At 41.0% G+C, this 19,541-nt stretch overlaps 1 protein-coding gene across 8 annotated transcripts in view; it reads left to right on the top strand.

Annotated features, from left to right (window-relative positions):
- The first annotated feature begins 1,558 nt into the window (after nucleotides 1-1,558).
- The window catches only part of PDE5A (phosphodiesterase 5A), a 57,261-nt gene continuing 39,278 nt past the window's right edge, over nucleotides 1,559-19,541 (top strand). For 2 of the 8 annotated variants that reach the window (XM_071452288.1, XM_071452285.1), the window contains exon 1: nucleotides 8,193-8,493. In XM_071452288.1, the coding sequence (XP_071308389.1) occupies nucleotides 8,390-8,493 (104 nt within the window). In that variant the 5' untranslated portion in view covers nucleotides 8,193-8,389. Of the gene's footprint in view, nucleotides 1,633-8,192; nucleotides 8,494-9,230; nucleotides 9,472-9,637; nucleotides 9,842-11,653; nucleotides 11,915-16,267; nucleotides 16,289-19,541 lie in introns of those variants that run through there. The other 6 variants (XM_071452294.1, XM_071452293.1, XM_071452289.1 and 3 more) reach the window with 6 other exon arrangements.

Here is a 19,541-nt window from a genome sequence, read left to right as displayed (position 1 = left end):
ACTCTGGGTTTTCAGGGCCTTAAAGTAAAAGCAGAGGAAAAGATGGGATTTAGGGGCCTGAAGTAGCTGTTTTCCTGTTAATATAGAATGCAGTCCTGTCAATACAAGTTTAATCAGCTGCAAGGTTTTCCTCACAAAACCCATAATTCAGCTGTCACAGAAAAAATAGATGTTGGCAGCTCTAATCAAAAGGCACACACTACAAATTCTGATAACACAGTATAAATGAATCTGAAGTCTGCATAAATGTACTCAAGTCCAGGACTGCAATACTTCTCTGCCCATGCTTTTACCTTGTAATGTCACTATACTGGAAGTGTGTAGGCAGCATAAAATTCTCATAAAAACCAGAAATTCTTCTACATCTACTAACAAAGGAAAGCAAAACGGCAGAGATACTATGTCCCCCACACACAAAATCCTGCTTTTCAGTCCCTTTTGCACCTCTGTCACCCAGTCTCACATGGAAAGGAGGAAAACAGCAGGGAATATGTATGTGCTCAGTGCAGGATGAACTGAGGAGTCAGGCTGCAGCCCTCAAGCACTCAGATGTCCTCACAGGCTGGCCCATGCTGTGTCACTTTTCATTTCCTCAGGGGTGCTTGTATTTCTATTTGAGCCATGAGAACACCACACAAATTTGTTTCCACATAAACATTTTACTCTGGAAATAAATAAAATTAAAATAAATTCAATAAGCTCAAATAAAAACTGGGGTTTTTTCAAGGCTCTATAAAGAGACCAGGCTTAGAAGCCAGAAATCAGGAATGTCAGGCACAACTGGTAGCTCACAAGCAGCTGGAAGAAGTTTTAGGCTCATCAAGAGCCTCCTTAATATTGTTCCATATTGAAACACTTTAGCAAAATTATGTGCTTATTTCCATCCTGCTGCCCCCATATTCCTCACTCTTTCTAGCAGCTTTCTTCTCACACAGTTTGATTCTGCCCTGCTTTAAAATCTGCAGTGAATGCCTAAAAAGGCGGTGCCACAGCAGCGCACAGGCAGGGCCGAACCAGCTGCTTGGTTTTGGGGCTGAATGGCTGAGGTTCTCCTTCACCACGAACCCAGGGCAGCAGATGAGGCAGCCACCAGTGAGGTACACGCTGTTTTCAGATGCTCACATCATCCATTTGGGAGCAGAGGTGCCAAATGAAGTCTGCCACACTGTTGACACAATTCCTCCTGCCTCTCCTAGGACCTGGTGTAAGCTGCCAGAAGTGAGTGTGTAACCCTCATGGCTGTAGAAAAATAGATTAAAAATCAGCTCCCTGGTGATTCAGAAGACTAAATGTAATACTAAAACCGAGGGACTCATTTGATGTAATTTCAGCTGTGATAAAAACTTTTTCTATAACTGACGTGAAATCCCATCAACTTTCTATTTTGCTATAGCTACCTATAGTACAGTACCAGCGACAACTATTGCTGTCCTCACTGATCTAATGGAGGGACAAAAATTAATAAAAAAGCTCATGGATGATGCAAATGATATTTGGATTCCAACAAAAATGGATTTAATTCATCCCTTGCATTGGTTTTACAGCCTCTCATGAAGTACCAACTATGCTAAAGGCTGCAGAAACACATGGCCATGGAAAGCCCCTGCCTCAGCAACCTGCCAGTGATGAAATGTAAGTAGCAATCTCAGAAATTGTGATAAGTACCACAATGATTGTGATAAGTACCACATTTGGCTCCAAATGTGAAACCAAAAAAATTCTCATAAAATTCTCATAAAACACAGAAACTCTTCTACAACATTAACAAAGGAAAGCAAAATGGCAGAGAGATATTATGTCCCCCACACACAAAATCCTGTGTTTCAGTCTATTTTTCACCTTTGTCACCCAGTCTCACATGGAACCAAATGTGAAAAGCTAGGTACTTACCACAATTTGGACCCACCAGCTCTTGTAATACTCACTAATTTCCTGAGAAATACAGCTTCACTTCTCCAGGAAGGCAGGGTGATGATGACCTCATGCTATTTGATGGGAGAACCTAAAAATCCATTTCATTGTTTTGCTCTGATAGTTTTCTTCTTTTATTTACCAGAGAGAAACTAGTTACCACATATCGAAGGGTTTTGAAAGCCCCAGGTGCTCACATCAGCCAAAGCTTTAAAAAAAAGAGATGAGAAGGAATGAACAGGCATTTCATTTCCTCACAATGAACTGTGGGGAAAAGCTCTCCATGAGCCTGCTGATGATTTGGGATCAGCAATGGTACATTGTGAATACTCTCATTCAGATTCCCTTGGCCAAACAAACGTCAACACCACAGATGTCTCTAGGGATAGGTATGAAAAGTGAAGGAGAACATGGAAGGATCCTGACTATGCCATATCCCTCCAAAAAAAAAATCAAAGGGGATAGTCAGAAATGGACACACTCCTGTTTAACAACCTTTTTTCAGTCGGGCTGTTCTCAAACATTTTCTTCTTGAGTATAATTAAAATTCTATACAAACCCTCCACATTCATTTAGCAGTGCTGCAGTGAGCCTTAGTTACAAACTAATCTCTTATACATTTTCCTTTCACATTGTTCAGAACAGTGAAAATTTAGTGGTTGTCCCTTTAGGTTATAATATCAATGTTATACATAAATAAACTCTATTCACTGTATTTACTTTTCCATTTTTTTGTTGCTCTTCCACAATGAGAGATGAACATTTTCCTTCAATACCAGAATATGTCTGTGCATTCCTAAAATCTCCTAAAAACAACTTTTATGTCCACTGCATAATACTTCACTTCAGCTCTGTGCCCCTAAAATATTCCTCATGCCATCCATTAAAGAAGAAATTCGTATGTTCACTACTAAGATTCCAAAATATCAGAACTAAAATAATAGCAGTTTAACAGGTATGAACCCTGAACTTAAACATTAAAAGATAAAATTAAAAAGAACCAAACTAAGCAAAAGATGTCTTGAAATTCCACATAAGATCCCCAAGACAGAGGAGAAGCAAGCATTGTTCCATTATTTAATAAGGAAATTGCAGATCATTTTGCCTGACATCAACATCAGGGAAACTGATGGAGAGGCTGGTACAGGAAGAAATCAGTGTACAATGAAAGGATGATAGTACAATTAACGCCAGTCTACACAGAAAATTAGTTTTGTCAGGAATAAAAGAACCTGCCTATTTTCCCATGAGACCATGAATTAGTTTGATAAAGTAAACTCCTGTAAGATTTCATTAGGGCTTTGGCTCACAAGTCTACAGGGCTTTTGATGAAAGCCCCTGCAATGTATACTATCAGTCTGGTCCACACTAAATGGACCCAAATCATACTGAATGATCTGAAAAAAAAATACAAAATTATTGATGGAAAAAGCTGCAAATTACAAAAAGTTACAGAGATATAAATAACATGAAGGGCAGGCCCTTAATATAGACCAATTAAGAATACTTAGTGAGGTCTGGGCTATATTTTAACATAGAGAAATCTACGTTGTTCATTAAAGGGACAAATAAAATCTCATTTAAAAGACAGGAAATTATTTTTGAAAAGGAGTTACTGTGAAAGAAAGAAATAGTATTAATAGGCCCAAGCAGACACATTCCCAGGGCAAAGTGTAGGCAAAATGATTCTTATTGCCCAAGGTGGAATAAACCATGACACAGGAGTTGGTGCTACTACACCTCTCTGGTTTCAAAAAGATCATTACTGGAGAATGTCCTGAAGAGAGAGCTCCAGAAACCCGAGGGTTTTACTGAGAGAAATTATACTTATTTGTGATGATAGGGGGCCTTCAGAAACTCCAGTTGTTAGATTAATGTGTGAGAAGTTCAACAGAGAATTGTGGTATATGAGTACAGAAACAGAAGAGTGAATGCCCAAATTGCAGTGGTATGTACTTGAAAAAAACCTGACTAATTTTTCATTTATATCATTTGCCACTGAGTCTCCATCTCCAAACAACCACAACTAGAAAACAAGCCCCTTATAATTTGACTCCATATTATCTGTTAGACTAGGTATAAACCAAATACTTCAATTTGAAATCACAATTACTAGTAAAAGTACTAGTAAGAGCAACTGCTAATTGAAAATTACTAAGTAATAGCTAAGAAGCTCTTTAAAAATAAGCTAAGTACCATTGTAAATGAAGAAGGAGTTTGATATGCCACTGACAAGGGCCCAGAATGAATCTGCCCTACAAATTTCCTACTTACCCTCCATCTCCCAAGCAAAGTCCACCAAACCCTATGCATACATTATCCACCTACATTTTCACCTACCTGCATCAAATCCAATTATTGCCCAGTGATCAAACCCTATCACAGACCAGTGTCCTTCAGCAACCCTGCACTCAGCTTGGCCAAGTACACATTGCATGACAGGCACAGAATTCAGCTTGATAAATTGGAGATGTATTGCAAGCACAGGATGAAATTAAAAATGTTCAAGAGCAAGAAAATGCAGTTAGGCAGAGGTAAACATACAGGCAGCACCTGAGTACATGGCAAGTATATAAAAAAAGGGAACAGAGAGTACAGAAGTCAACAATATCAGGCTGTTGCCAAGAAGGCATGAGCAAGGGTGATGGTATTAGCAGGAACAGAGCTTGCAAGGAACCCAAAATATGCCTTCCACTTAATTGGGATTTGATCTGTGTTCAGATGGATTACTTATTCCTAGCTTGGTGAGATACTGCAGGAATGGGAGAGACGATCTAGGGAATGCCCGAAGAGAAAATGAATGATCTGAGGGCTGGAAAGCATGATGATCAAGGAAAAACTGAAAGATGTGACACTACTTAGCTTAAAGGAGAGAAGGCTGAGAAAAAGAGAGAGACTTGCTAACAGCTTTCCAACTTATCCTAAGATTTCCAACAGAAATCAGAAAAAGTTAAAATTTGAGCATATTGATAGATTTACATATCAAATGCTAGTATGTCAAACTCAAATCCTAACTTACATTTTTCAGGAGATAAAGTCTGACAGTGTTTTCCAGACAAATATCTATGCATTACAAACAGCTTTGAGAAGCTGCTGCTTTCCTGACGTGAACAATAATTTTGCCTGGTACTTTGATAGACGCAAATGCTCAGTCACATTTAAATCAAAATAGGAGGAAGCTACTGTTTTCCATGGCTTCCTGTAGGACATATGCACTGTTATCCCAGAGGAGAGGGCAGGTTATGCAATTGCTGAGCAGCTCTGGGGAAACATTTCCAGCAATTATTTGGAAAGGACTGAGAGAATAAATTTATAAGACATTCTCATCATTTAGTGTTTTCATCACTAAATAACTATTAGATGTTAAATGAATTGAATTTTGGTTATTATTTCACTCTCCTTATGCAACAGAATGGAAGGAGAATGGAAACTTGCCTCACTAGTATTAGGATTCTTCCACTGCATGTGTGTGAAAGTGCTGGCTAATAAAGAAGTGGAATAGTTTCCTCTGCCTTATCATATTCTAGCCTTACTGGCCATATAGTACAGTCCTAAATTTGATTTAGGAGCCAAAATGGACCAACTGTTTTCCAGATTTAAGAGATGGTAGAAAGACAGCCAATTCTCACTTCATAGCAAATATAAATGCTGCTCCAATTCATCTAATGAATAAGTCAGGCAAGTTAACAATGTTGACATCTGAAACGTTATTTTTTTCTCTTTTAAAGGGAAATGAAATAGAATTATATTACTTTCAAATAGATTTAAATAAATATAGAGGTCTTTGAGCATAAATTATCACATAAATACGTTTCCTCTGGTTACATCCTTCCTTATTTATTCTTACTAATTATCCTGAGTTTGCAGAATTTCTAATTTATGTGCCTTGAGCATACAGAAAACAACCCCACTTTTTTATCTCCTTACATGACAATATTTGCAAAACATCAGATTAAAGATTTCAGCCAAATCATTTTTCCATCCACTAGTCCCGCAATAGCATGGCCTACTGACGGGAAAGCTTCCTGGCTTCAACACTGAGCTGCTCTCAAGCAGCTTCTAAACTTGAACTGGACATTTTTATTTGTGTGACATTACTACAAGCCCTTCTCAGGTTTAGAGCTACTCCACATCAATTCTATCCTCTGAGCTCTGGAAACAAACTGGAAAGCTGGGCGAGAGCTAAGATACACGGAGCTTTTTCAGAGCATTTTGGAAGCCAAAATTATGGAAGACTTTTTCCACTTTGACCATTCATTCTTTGTTATGCTTGGCCTTCATCCCCTCCTGTCACCTTAAAAATGAAAACAACATGTTCATTATTATTCATGGAAATTCATCGGATACAAGGAAGGCATCCCTTTCCCCCTCCCCAGCTGTTCAGTTTTTATTTCTTTTGGGAAAGACTACGCTATTCTTTGCTTGGGTAGCAATCCTTTGAGCTGTTGCTTTGCCACTGAATTCACCAGGCTCATCAGGAAGACGATCATTTGCATTGGCTTCACTGATTCTTATCTGCAGGCTGAATAGGGGCCCCAGCAGCAGCAGCAGCTGCAGCCGCAGGTCCCAGTTCCTTGTGGCACCGAGTTCAGGGATGCTGGGTGCACCTCAGCTGGCCTGGTATTTAATGTGACATGTTTACAGTGCTCCTTGGTGCAACCTCTGTTCCTGACTGGGGCCTACTGGATGTTACCACAGGATAAATGCTTATTTCTATTAGTGCTACTCCTAATTACATGAAATGAGATGCTATCTATTGCAGCTGACATAATTGCATTGACCATTACCTTGTTATTCTCCTACGAGACAGAGAGAAAATACTATCCTACTTTTTAAATACCAGTAATTAAATTATATATTTGTATTTCTCCTTTTGTAAACAAACTCTTTCTGCCTCTTTACAAAGAAGATATTTCCATGTGTTTGGTCCTTCTGCAACTGCTTTTTGAGACTGGATGAGCAGTACCACGATCAATATTCCATATGAGACCATTCAGGGAATGGCACTTCAATTACTTATAAAATCTGCATTCTATAATTTCATGTTTTACATTGCTATTATACTTAAGCATTTTAACACAGTGTCATTTTCCAAAACTTCTGCCTAGCTTAGGAGCTTTAACTGCCATGTCTACTGTAACCTCAGAACTCTTTTTCTGAAATGGTTAATGCAGAAATCTATGATTTACACAACGGGTTTATTTTATTTTTTTTCGTAACATACCACTCTTTCCAGGTTTTGGCACTAAACATCTGCTTCATTTATTGCCATGTTGTCTGTTTATGCAGTTTGCTTGGTAATTCTGCATTTCCCTGCTGAAGGCAAAGATTTGTCTTTGCCTTGAACAGCAGCTTGACTCGTGCTGCATGTAACTGGCTTATGCTTTATCTTCACATTTGCTCTCTGGTCACCATGCACAACATTCCCCCTGAGATCCCCTTTACAGCGGAGTAATGTTCATGTAAAACCTCCCTTTCTGTGTGCCTCATATTACACACAAACTCTCACAGCCAAAAGATACATGTGTCCAAGTCAGTGCTACACACAGATGTGACACAAAGACACAGAAGATAAAACTTTTCCTCGAGCTCATGGACAGGCTCTGAATCCCTTTGCTGTGAAGTTCCTGCTGCAGCCCCTTCTCAAGCTGCAGAACCCCACTTCTCTACATACAGGAGACAGATCGCTGTATCAGAAGTCTACATACACCTGAAAGGGGGTTAAGAGCAGCAGAAAATATTTCATACACTCAATCTCAATTAACTACAGAGGAAAATAATTTGCAAGACTCTGTAGATTCCCCTCCCCTGAAACATTCTGCTATTTGTTATCTTACCTTCAAAGACACCGCACGTGTGGCAGCACAGAAAGCCCCAGATATGCATTAGCCTTTGTGAAAGGTGCATCGTGAATGCAGAGGATAATTTGTTATAAACATGTGCACATGCGCATCATAGAATGGAACTACAATACATGAAAGTGGTGCTCAGTGTTAACCAAAATTGCAGTCCCAGCTGTCTAATTTTGAGAAAGTAGGAGCTGTGTGTTGACCATCCTCAAAGCTAGGCTGTGCTTATTCAGAGTCTAAAAGCGATCTAAGAGCCGCACTGTAGGCATGAACGACAGTAAAACCAGGGGTTTAGTACTCGTATCCAGGCGGAGGTCTGTCAGAGATCACATATTGACACCCGACAGCGGCACCCTCTAAAGCGACACTCGATTTGTCAAAAAGACACTTTTTTGAAGCAGGCGGGGCCGCGGTGGAGGTGGAGCCGGCTCTGCCCGCTGCGGGACCGGCAGCCGGGCCGGAGATGCGCTGGGGTGCCGCGGGCCGGGCTTCCTGCTGCCCGCACACCTGGGAGCGGGGCGTGGGCGGGGGCTGGGAGCTCGGGGTACCGCAGCTGTAAAGCGGGCCGGGCAGGGCCGGGCCAAGCCGGCAGCCGCGGCGGGAGGCGGCAGAGCGGCGGCGGCGGGAGCATGGAGCGCTGCTCTCCCCCCGCGCCGGAGCAGGAAGCGGTGGAAGCGTGGCTGGACGATCACGGCGACTTCACTCGCTCTTACTTTGTTAGAAAAGCTACGAGGTAAGACCGGAGCGGCGGCGGATAGAGGTAGTTCCTTTTTTACAGGAAAACCTCGCTCTTTTCCATTTCACTTTGCTGCCTCCAACGAAAATAAAAAGAAGCGACTCCCACCCCACCCCCGCCGCCCCCGCTCTCGAAAGAGCAAGAACTGAAACCATCACGCAGCCGCTCTGTCCGGCTGCCACCGAAGGGCACATGCGGCGCTTCCCCGCCAGTTCTCGCCTTCAGTCCCCGGTTCGCGGCCGCTCTGCGGCGGGGAGCGCCCGCCCGGCACCGCGAGCTGCTCAGGAGAGCTGCCCCAGCCCCGGAGCTCCCCGTTCTGGGCTTTTAGTTATTTATTTTGTGTTCTCCTCGGTTCAAAACAGACACGGTCAACTTCTCGTGAGTAGTGAGCAACTATGCATTTCCCCGCCCTGCGAAGTAGGTAGAAGCCTCAAAGAGCATCTGATGTCTTTGGGGAGGGCGGGTTATGTCAGTGCTCAGTCATCTCAAAACAAAGGGCTGCTCTTCAAGGGCTCCGTCACCCTGTGAGTTCATCACCTTTTTTGACACAAGGGCGGCCCCCGGAACGAGGGCCACGGGTTAAGCGCTGGTGAGCCGAGCGCAGAGTATTGGAGACCGGAGCTCCGCCCGAGGAGGGGGCTCAGGAGCCCGTCCAGTGGGGAGAGCGCCTCTGGGACGCTGCGCCTTCCCCCGGGAGGGAGGCGGGGGTGCAGCCCGGGCAGGGAGGGGATCGCTGCCCGGATGAGCGGGACGCAGCCCGGGCAGGCAGAGATCGCTGCCCGGGGAGCGGGCGCGCTGCCGGCAGGGGGCGGCGCGGGGCCGGCGGGCGCCGCCGCTGCTCGGGGGCGGCCGCTCGGCGCTCGCCCCTTCTCGGTGCCGGTTCTTACGGAGAACCCAATATTGAGGACCTGAAGAGCTCGTCTGGGCATTTCCCCCCCCTTGACTTGACATGCTGCCTTTTGGAGATAAGACGAGGTATTTGCTCACTGTTGTCACACACTTCAAGAGCGGGACTTCAAGTCGATTTGGAGTAAATTCGGCTATTTTTAGAAGTGGAGTCAGGTTTCCATTTTGAATATTTTCCGATAAACAAAGCCGTGGGGATGCAGAGCCCGGGCGATCTGCACTCCCACGGTATATCTTAGCGGGAGCTCGGGTTAGTAAGTCCTGCGGTTGGCTCCTCGGACACGGCGTCTCCGCGGGCTCGCTGCGCTCCCGCTCCCGAGCCGCTCGCACCATCTGCTCGCCGCTGCTGATTTGCTTCTTCCCCGAGTCACTTGGCGGGGATGGATGCATTTTGAATGAGGTTTTGCTGCTGCTGCTCCTCTCTGCATGGGATGGGGCGGTAAGAAGAGAAATCCCCATTAATAATTGACTCGCAGAGAGCTAGAAAGCTTCAGGGGTCACCTGCTCGCTTGTGACCATCTGTCAGGCAGTCCCCTTTCTTCTGCTGCTGCTTTCTAAGGTTCATTTAACAGGGGAAGAAAAAAGGCTTTAAAATGTTTTTTAAATGTTGATTTTTTTTCCGAGGCTGTACATTGGCGCAGGATGCGTAGATGCAAGTCGTTAACCTTGATGTTTGCTTTCCAGAACACCCGTGCATGGTGTGGCACTGAAGGGCAGCTTGTTTGCCCAGGAAATAGGGTGCTAGCAGCATTGAGAAGTAGCATTTTCCTAGTTCAGCCTATCACACTTCCTTTGGAAACTGGATGTAGTATTGAGCAAATAGGAATGCTAATTAATAGTAACCACTGTGTCAGATTTGTTTTCCCCATGGGCAGGGTTAGCTTTTTTTTTTTTTTCACTCTGAGGCACAGTTTTGCATTTGTGCCGTTCTGAAAGAGGCAGTACTTCAGACAATACAATTCAGTGAGTCTCCGAGATGATAATGCCTCTGCAGTTAGAGAGGGGTTTGCAGAAACACTGTGGACTTTTGAGCCCTTGCTTGGTAACAATTCTGTGATGTTTCTGAAATGACGGAAACGTTGCAATTGTCTCAAAACTCTCTTCTCTGCTGTCTTGCATGGAATGTTCTTTGTCCTTATTGTATAAATAGAAAACCATATGTAATAAGGAATACCTCTGTTATATATAAGTTTGTATTTAAAAAGACAAATTACTTCACTGTATGTTGATACAAAGATGGTAACATGTAGAGCTGAGTGGTTGGAAAGAACAGCTGTACTTTTTAAAGAGGTTTAGTGTTCCACTTGGTAGCGTTATTTGGGGCTTGACAAAAGAAAATCCTAGCTTCTAATGCTGTGCTTTGTTTTAGCTGAATCTTTGCAGCGCAGCAAACACCGAACAAAGACTATGCTGTTAATGTTCTGCTACTTAACATTGTATTTGTTCTCTCAAGTAAAGCAGGGTTCCCTGAACTAGTTTCAACACTTTTCTAATCATAATTTACTGCTTCTCTTTTTTGTTTTGTTTCATAATATGCCAAAGTTCTCACAGGTCCTGGAAGCAATAGACCAAGAAGTTAGTTAATCTGGTGTTTTGCAGAGCATGGAGGCATATTCAGCTGCATGTTGTGAGGCACAATTGCTAATGGATCAAGATAGTTTCTGTATTTGTTTCTCAAATATTTCTACATAGGAATAGGAAAAGATCACCTGCTCCATCACTTTTGACTGCGTAATATAAGCTGTTTTCACTCACATAAATGAGCTTTGAATTAGAACCTAATTTAGGAATTTTGTAATGAGTTTGAATAGTTAATATATTTTTTTCTGCAATTAATTAATTAATTCCCACAGTGTTTTATATGGTAGTTCTGTTGGTAATTTCCAGACACAAAGGAGTTTTAATTAAGTGTCTAAACAATACTTAGAAGTTGTATGCGTTGTGATTTTCTTTTAAGTATGGGGTTAGGGTTATAATCTCAGATAATTGAGTAGTTGCCTCCTGATCCAGTTTGCATAGGGCAGTTTGGTATTAGTATCCGTTGCTGTGGTTTGAATAAAAATTGTTTTTTTCTGGCGAGTTGGCACTTTAAAAGATGTTTCTTTCTATTCACAATTTGTTCATAAAGTGACTGCTGTTGGAATCACTGTGCTCCCCAGCCCAGGTGCTGGCTTCTTGGAGAGCAGGGCTGCAGGTCATCAGCTTAACAAGTGTGCACCTGTGTTCCTCTCTCCCCTCCGATGTGTTGCAGAAGATGAGCACGTTCCAAGGGCTCACACCTTGTATTTGGATCTGCAATGCCTCGAGGCTGGCAGTGGCTGCAGCAAGGCCACATCCCAGCCTCCTTCCAGGCTGGGCTGCCTTTATGGATATTGTCCGATAAAACTGCGGTGATTGGCTTCCATGTGAGCAGTGCGAGGCTGCAGCCCTACAAGCGTGTAATCCAGGTGAATAGCTTGGAGTCCTCTCTCCTCTGAGGAGGTGAATGAACTGGGATCCCATGAGTAGGAAGGTATGGAATCAGATATTTATTACTTTATTTTGTACCAGGCAGGTGAGTGGCATGTGGAGGCAATAGAAATAGCTGTTATCTGTGAGGTGCTGTTCCAAGATGATCAAAGTGCAGCACAACAAAGGGGGAACTGGCACACTTGGGAATCGCCAGCACACTTGGGGATAGGATGAATTTGGCTCAATCAGTGAGGCTGTGCTGGCTGACAAAACTTCTGGCTGGAGAGTTTGGTACTGCACACCTAAGGGCCAAGAGTTTCTAAATGCCTTGCTCCTATGAAGTTTAAGCTTTGGTTCTTTTTCCCCGTGTCTTGTTATTTTTCCTTTCCCAAAGTTTTAGAATTGCTTATCATATTCTGGCTTCCCAGAAGCAGAAACATTTTCAAGTAATTGTGATTCTGCTTTGTTGCTGCAACTATCGTTGTTCTAACTAGACGATATAAAGGCATCATCTCCTTGGTGTTAGGTCACATTTATGGCTAAATTCATTTGCCTTTTTGTCTTCCTGAAGTTTTGTCTTTTTACATTCCTTTAAAAAACAACACATGCATTGCCATGTTCTAACATCACACTTATTTCAACCCACTATGGAATATTTTTGTACTTCTGACTTCCTGTTTGTCCCTGTTTTAAAAATATGGGAGTGATTCTTAGTGCTCTTTGCTCTCAGAAGCAGCAGACTGCCAAAACAACCAAAGTAAATTTTCTCCTCGCAATTGGAGGTAACTGTATTCTTACAGGCAGAATTTTATCTGATTCCCTAAATGTATGGTGTGCTGAAGACCAATTATTGACCCAAATCTTGTATGCCCTTCAGTAGAAATAGGATTATTTTGTTATAAATATATCTTGGCTTATTAGCAGGTTTGAGAAATATTTACAAATTAATTAAGGTGGGGTTGTATTTGGAAAAATAAATGTTCTTAACAGTATGGTACTTCACAGTACTTCACTGACGATTCCAGAACTGGTGTTTACTGGGAAACTGTGCTAAAATTCAGATATTATGTAACTTGAATATATCAATTACATTTATTACATGGAGAAAACTCAGGCGCAGTTGCTTGGGGTTTTTCTTCTTGATGGCTGGTGGACCATCTATTTCTAACGTTCTGGCTGTGGTACTACATTAGTCAGGATATCTGCCTTCTAGTTTCTGTCTAGAGGGCTTTTAAAGATGTTTTCAGTCTGAGCCAGCTATCTGAAGTTGAATCTCCTAAATATTATGTGTCATATGCATTTTGTGCATTGGTAATGCATGTGTGCTTATTTTCTCTAATTGAATGAAAATTCTGATTTTGGAAGATAAAGCTATTAGATGTTTTCTGCACCGAAATGTGCTGTAGCTTGTGTTTTTCTTTAAAAGTGTTGCATACCAAAAAAAGTAATAATCCTAAAAATGCACAGGTATGAACCATATGTATTCCTAACATGAGCTTGGTGATTAGAGAGTGGGCTTTGAACTTCCATGATGGAAGGACCCCAGTAGCTTTCCAGTGGAGGCATGGAATCCTGTGCAGATAATTGGGATATGCTGTAAGGGGAATGCCTTTTCTAAGTTAGCCAGTGTAAAGCATTAATGAGAGGGCTGCAGGCCCACTGATTCTTGGGACCCACTGCTTCTTGGGACCACAGCTTGAAACCCACAGGAAGCAGTGGTGTTAATGCAGGGGGTCAGAATATTTTCTCCCGTTTACTTGGTTTTATTGGATGTTTACCAAGCTTTTCTGAGAACTAAGTACAGGAAAAAAAAGATCAATTTCTGTGTGAGTCTTGCAAAGTTTTCTTGTTGGTATAATGATGTTCATAGTTATCCCACTTATAAATAATGTATCAATATCCTTCCTTATGCCTTTCATGATAACAGCAAAGCTTTAAGATGCTCCCAAAATATATTTAACTACTGATTTACAAAGCATTCAGGAAGCTGAGGAATGTTACCAGTATTCATCAAGTTGCAAATGTGATTGACTACTTCTGGCATTTGTTGCTGGAAATAAAGTGAGGTGAAAGCTGGAGTATTTTGGAAACAATCTCTAAACCAGCAATTACTGTAGACTGAAGAAATTGTCATTTGAGAAATGATAAGAAACCACTTAGTAGCAATTTGCATCTTAAATTCCCCCAAAGCTCTAAATTGAACTCCTACACAGAATCTTTGGTATGGTGATGAACTAGTCAGCAGAAACTGTGAGTGGCTACCAGGAGAATGTGCATTCACTCGGTTCCACTTGCCCTGTGCAATAAAGAAACAAATGGGTGTGCAGGATACATTAATTAAAATACACTGGTAAGCCTTAGAGTATGGGTAGAAAATAAGATGGGGCCGACCACTCTGACAGTTAACATCCCCTTTTTGAATCTTTCTGTTTCAGGCTAACTATTACCATATTACTTTCGATATCCTCTGCTGGAGACTCAAGAAGTTCGACAGCTTTATTTGATTTCTAAGTGATAGAGGATCACAGAGGTTCTGTATTGGGTATCTGCTGAAGAATCCTCATGTAAATAGGATATCGGCAATACGTTCTTGACGTGACTGATATGCTACCACCTTACTTTCATTTTCACCCTTAAATTGTTTTGGTGTTGTCATGGAAAAATGTAGTTAATAAAAGCACAGTATAGAAGTATTTCTTTTCCTCACTGGAAAAGAAACATACATAAATTTATATAGAATGCTTTCTCATTTATATGATTGACTTGAGAAAACTATCTTTTAAAAAGGGCATTAAATACAGAAGGAGCTATTTGTAAACTGCCAGAAAAGAAGCCCTACTCACATAGCCCTCATGTATAACACAATGAGTGTAATTTCCCATTGGGTTTGGCATTGAAAATATCGCCACAAAGTATATTTGCTTAGTAAAAGATATGTATTTTCCCACTTATTTGTGCATTATGTGCGCTCACCCCAGCAGAGAGAGCCATCCCAGAGCCTCTGCACTTCAGTCATACTTAAACTCTGGTTTAGGAATTCAGGTGGAAATTAAGTAGTGCTGAAGATTTACATGAGGTCTCCAAGCACATGTGAACTTAACTCTTAATCCATTTTTCACTGAAATTACTGGTGTTGTCCTGCTGCTTTCCCAACAAAACCGTTTGATACCTAGTTGTTGTTATTTTTTTCTTTTTTTATGGGCTGGGAACAAGAAGCAAACATAGGGAGGAGAAATAAAGGTCAGGTTTTAGAATTTTAACTTTAATCCCTGAGGATTTATTCTGTCTTTCTTTATAGTGCAAGTAGAAAGTCTCTTCTGTGGAAGAAAGCTTTCTTGTAATAAGTGAAGCACGAAGTTAGGTTATTAAAGAAAAGTTGAAAATAGCCAAGAATAGCCTGTCAGTTTTACTTTTTCCAATTTGAATACTTTTGCTACAAGTAGTAAAGCAATCTCTGCCTTCTATTTTTTTTAGAATGAGCATTCAGACAAGATGAAAATTTCATCATTCTAAAAAGTTATTTCGGTCTCTCATGAGCATGGTTTGAATCAAGCATTAATTTTCTAAATTAAGAACTGTATTCAAACAGAAGTCATTTGTGCCAATTGAAGTGTTTAAAGCTAAACGTATGCTAATATATTTGACCGAGTTGTGCTAAAAAACTGGCACTGTTGTATTTCATATTCCAGAACTGCTTACCTACCACTGTGAGAAATGGCACCTCCACTAACTGTAATTGGGAAGGGTTTAAGGAAAAACATCTAGTGTTTTGTTAATCTACTCTTTTAGTCAGTTTGAAAACACTCCTTTTACAGTCAGTTTACAGTCTGTTTGCTGTTGTCATCTAACGAGGCCTTATACAATTTCTTTAAGTCTTTCCATTGGGAGAAAAGAGACAAAGCCACTTAGAATGTGATAGTGAAGTAGGAAATACTAGAAAGAAAATGGGAAGGCAAGTATAATATCCAAGTAGCTTTGTATTTCCAACTCCTTTGCTAAAACTGACTAGTTTTGGAGTTTTTGTTAATGCTTTAAATGATTTCTGTGTCAAAATTATGTCAAGATGCTGGAGAGAAATGTGAAGACATCTAGTGGTTATTTTATGGAAGACAATTGATAATAGTTATGAAGTTTAGCTTGTAATATTATTGATTTCAGCATTGTCAGGATTAGGCTACAGGAATTGAGACACTTGAAAGCTGGCATTTTCTAGTAGGCAAGTTTGTAATCCCTCTCCTGAAGTGTTACCAATAACTGCTGCTTTGAATGAAACATGAGCAGAACAGCCCACACAACTACTAAAACATCATACACTGTATATATGAGTGGCTTGTGAGCAACAGGGACAACAGGGAATTATTTGCTGTTTCACTGAAAGCTACTTATCACTGTGCTCTGTTATGGAACTGCAAGTGTTACATGTTCTTTGTGCAAGGTAAGTAACATGCTGTTTTTATTGTTGTTGTTGCATCTCCGTGTTACCTTTGCATTCTGTTTTTTGCACATTTCCTCCAAAGGTGCCAAGCAGTTGTGCTGAATGGTCACATTGGTGTGTTCTTACATAGGCTAAGTGTAAGCAAGACAATTGCAACCTGGCTGTTAAACATCTTCACTGGGTTGGGTTGTTGTTTTTTTTGGTTGTTTTTGAGAAGTCTGCTGTGTACTTTGAAGATGATCACAAAGAAGCAAAGATGGGTACAGTAAATTATTTAACATTGCTGGTCTATGAGTAGCATAGTGATTAGTGTTGTGTCAGTATGGTTTGATGCACACGGCACAGGAAATACAGCCAAGTTCTCTTCAGGTCCACACGTGCCTTCCTGCATGACCTGGCTCAAGACATGTTGCTTCCTTGTGTCTGTGTTTTCTCAACCATTGATTTTTTGGTTTTATTGCCTATTAATACTGAAAAATTCTTGCTCTAGGGACAGGTCTATCTGCGCAGCATTTAACAAATTGGGGCCCAAGTCTTAATTCTTCTGAAGCTTGCAAGGTCTCATGTACTGCAGCTTACTTGTTCTTGTATATAAGCAGTGACAGAGAGGGGTTTTCTTTTTTTCTTCCATGTTTTGCCTGCCATTGCATTTTTATCCCCTTCTTAGCACTATGACTTCCAAATTCCTCTCCAGTTTTGTCATCTGCTGATGAAGTCACCAGCCAAATTCAGAAGTCACTACTGTCATGTTTTAGAGAGGGAAGATTGGATTTGGCTGATAGGAATGACTAAAAAATGGTATCTTCGTATACTACTATTCTTGTTCATGAGCTCTGGGATAAATGACGTCTTTCTTGAGTGAAGGTTCATATTAAAGGCTCATAGTGCAGTAAAGGATGCATCCCAGTCGTGAGAGATATGGATCCTATAGCTCTTCAACTCACAGTGACTGCCATGGTGGGATAGAGACACTGCACTGAGTTTGTGTCTGCATGGATCACTGTGGATCAGTATTTGCTCCTGCAACCTCTAAACTACAGCCAGGGTCTTGTCCTTACAATCAGCTCTTGACAATGCCTGTGCTTACTGAAGACTGTTCCTATGAATAGGAAGTGTTGGTTTCTTCCTGCAGTCGTTCCAAATGACGTCTTAATTGTACATGGCACTCGGTGCTAATTTCCAGGAGCCTCACTCGTGGCTCAGGACATGTCTGGTGTCAGGTATCTGCTGAGCTAATTCTGTGCTCTGAGAGTACTTGTGTTAGCCATAATACCCTTCTTGTCATGCATTGTTAAAAAGGACTGAGTGTCAACAAGCGGACGGACCGACGCATGTCAAGACACCGAGCGATTTTAAATAGAGTTAGAATACGTCAGCTCATGTGAAATGCTGGTTCTTCCACCCGTGTGTGTAACTGGGTGAGTAAAAGGAGCTAAATAGTTTCCTTGTTAGAAGAGGCATTTGGTAAAGGTCACTGAACACTGTTCTTTTTCCAGTTGAATTTGAATGGCTTTCCTGTTGCCCAAAGTAAAATGCTTAAAAGGCTTGAGGTTGAAAGCCATGTTTTAACAGGTTTAGTTAAGGATTTGTTGTTGATGTTAATCTAAAGAGCTTTCTGAGAATCATGCACTATGTTGGCAAATTATTGAACCATCACCCAAGAGAAATCAAAGGACATGAATATGTTACTCATAATTATACAGCTCCACATACAGTTCTGTTCAATGTTTAAGCACTTCATGAACAGTGCTGATACCCAACAAGTAGTTCAGTTCGTGTTAAACATAATTCCTTTCATGTGAAAGGTTCTACAGCTGTCTTCCACATCCCTCAATAACCTCCATCAGAAATGGAGGTTATTTTACACAGTAAGAAGGTAAGAGGGTAAAAATTAATGATGTCATGGCCACAGTTTGAGAACAGGTATTAGCATTCAGAGTACATTGTTCTTACTGATTGCTATTGCTACACCATTAAGGCCTGGGGAAATCATAACACAACACTGCAGAATAAACAAAATGACAGGTTTCTAAATCCAATTTCTGCTGTAGTTTTTTCTTTATGCATGAAGGCTAATGGATTCTTTCTCTGCCTTGCACCTTGTATCAACACATCCGTGTATGTAAATTCAGTGTACATCAGGAGGAGGGAAAAGGATAGCTTTTTATATTCTCCTTTCCTCAGGAGTAAGTAGGCAGTGAATCAGATTGCTCTGCAAATTGCAGTTGCCCAACAACAGCACAGGTTCATTTCCAAACACGCCTTCAAACATGTACATTTTCAATTACATGGGTTCTGAGCCTCATCAGTCATTGGAGAACCCCCTCCATCTGGTACTATGTCATTACTGCTACTTTTCAATCTTACCTTCCATTAACGCCAGTCCTCAGTGCTCAGAAAGGAAGTCAGCACACACGTGAATCTGGGTCAAGTCAGCGATCTTCTTTAAAACTGTCAATTTTTCTATACCTATCTTCTGTCTGAGGTTTAAATGCGTCCAGCTGGCCTTTGCAAGTTCCTTTCTGCAGCATTAGTGCTGGATGATAGTTTTGTTTTGGAGAAGCTAAAATTTCCAGGTTATGTTTTATTTTGAGGTGATCAGAGTAAAACAAAAAGGGCCCACATATAATGCCCCTGTTAACAAGAGTTAGCAGCAGTGATTTCAGAGGTTGTACTGTATTTGCATACCGATTTTGGTATCTTTAGCTTTTTAATTTCCTTAAGAATATTTTTGGTCATTTGAATTGAAAATATTAATTCTTGCTCATTCAGTCTAATAAATGAAAATTCTAAGTGTAACCAAATGCTAGCTTCTTATTTTGACTCTCAGTGAAACAACTTTTGCACATGTGACACTGTCCCATGCAAATCATATTATGCGTTGCAGTAATGAATGGTCACAGTTCCCACATTTAATGTTTATCCTGTTTAAGTAATGGAAAGTAATATTGTTCAAGTCAAATTTCTTGTGATATATTAGTTGTTCTTTGCTTCACTGCAGGAAACACTTGCATGAGGTTACTGCACAAAAAATAGGTATCACTGCTTTAATAAAGGAGGATCGTTGGTTTTTAATAATTCAATGTTTTTATAGCATTTTTTGGTTTTTTCAATTTTTTTGTAGCATTTTGTTTTCCTACAGTTGCGGTCTCCAAATGGTGATGGGAAGAAACTCTTTCAAGCCTTCTTAACAGAAATCAAATGAGTTTCCTTTTGTGGCTGGCTTGCTATTAAAAGTAATGTTGTTGGAGTT

The sequence above is a fragment of the Agelaius tricolor genome, unplaced genomic scaffold (assembly GCF_023055355.1).
Source record: "Agelaius tricolor isolate 1412-34295 unplaced genomic scaffold, bAgeTri1.0.p SCAF_34, whole genome shotgun sequence".
NCBI classification, from domain to species: Eukaryota; Metazoa; Chordata; class Aves; order Passeriformes; family Icteridae; genus Agelaius; species Agelaius tricolor.
The sequence above is the reverse complement of the archived record's forward strand: the minus strand, read 5'-3'. Positions and strand labels throughout refer to the sequence as shown.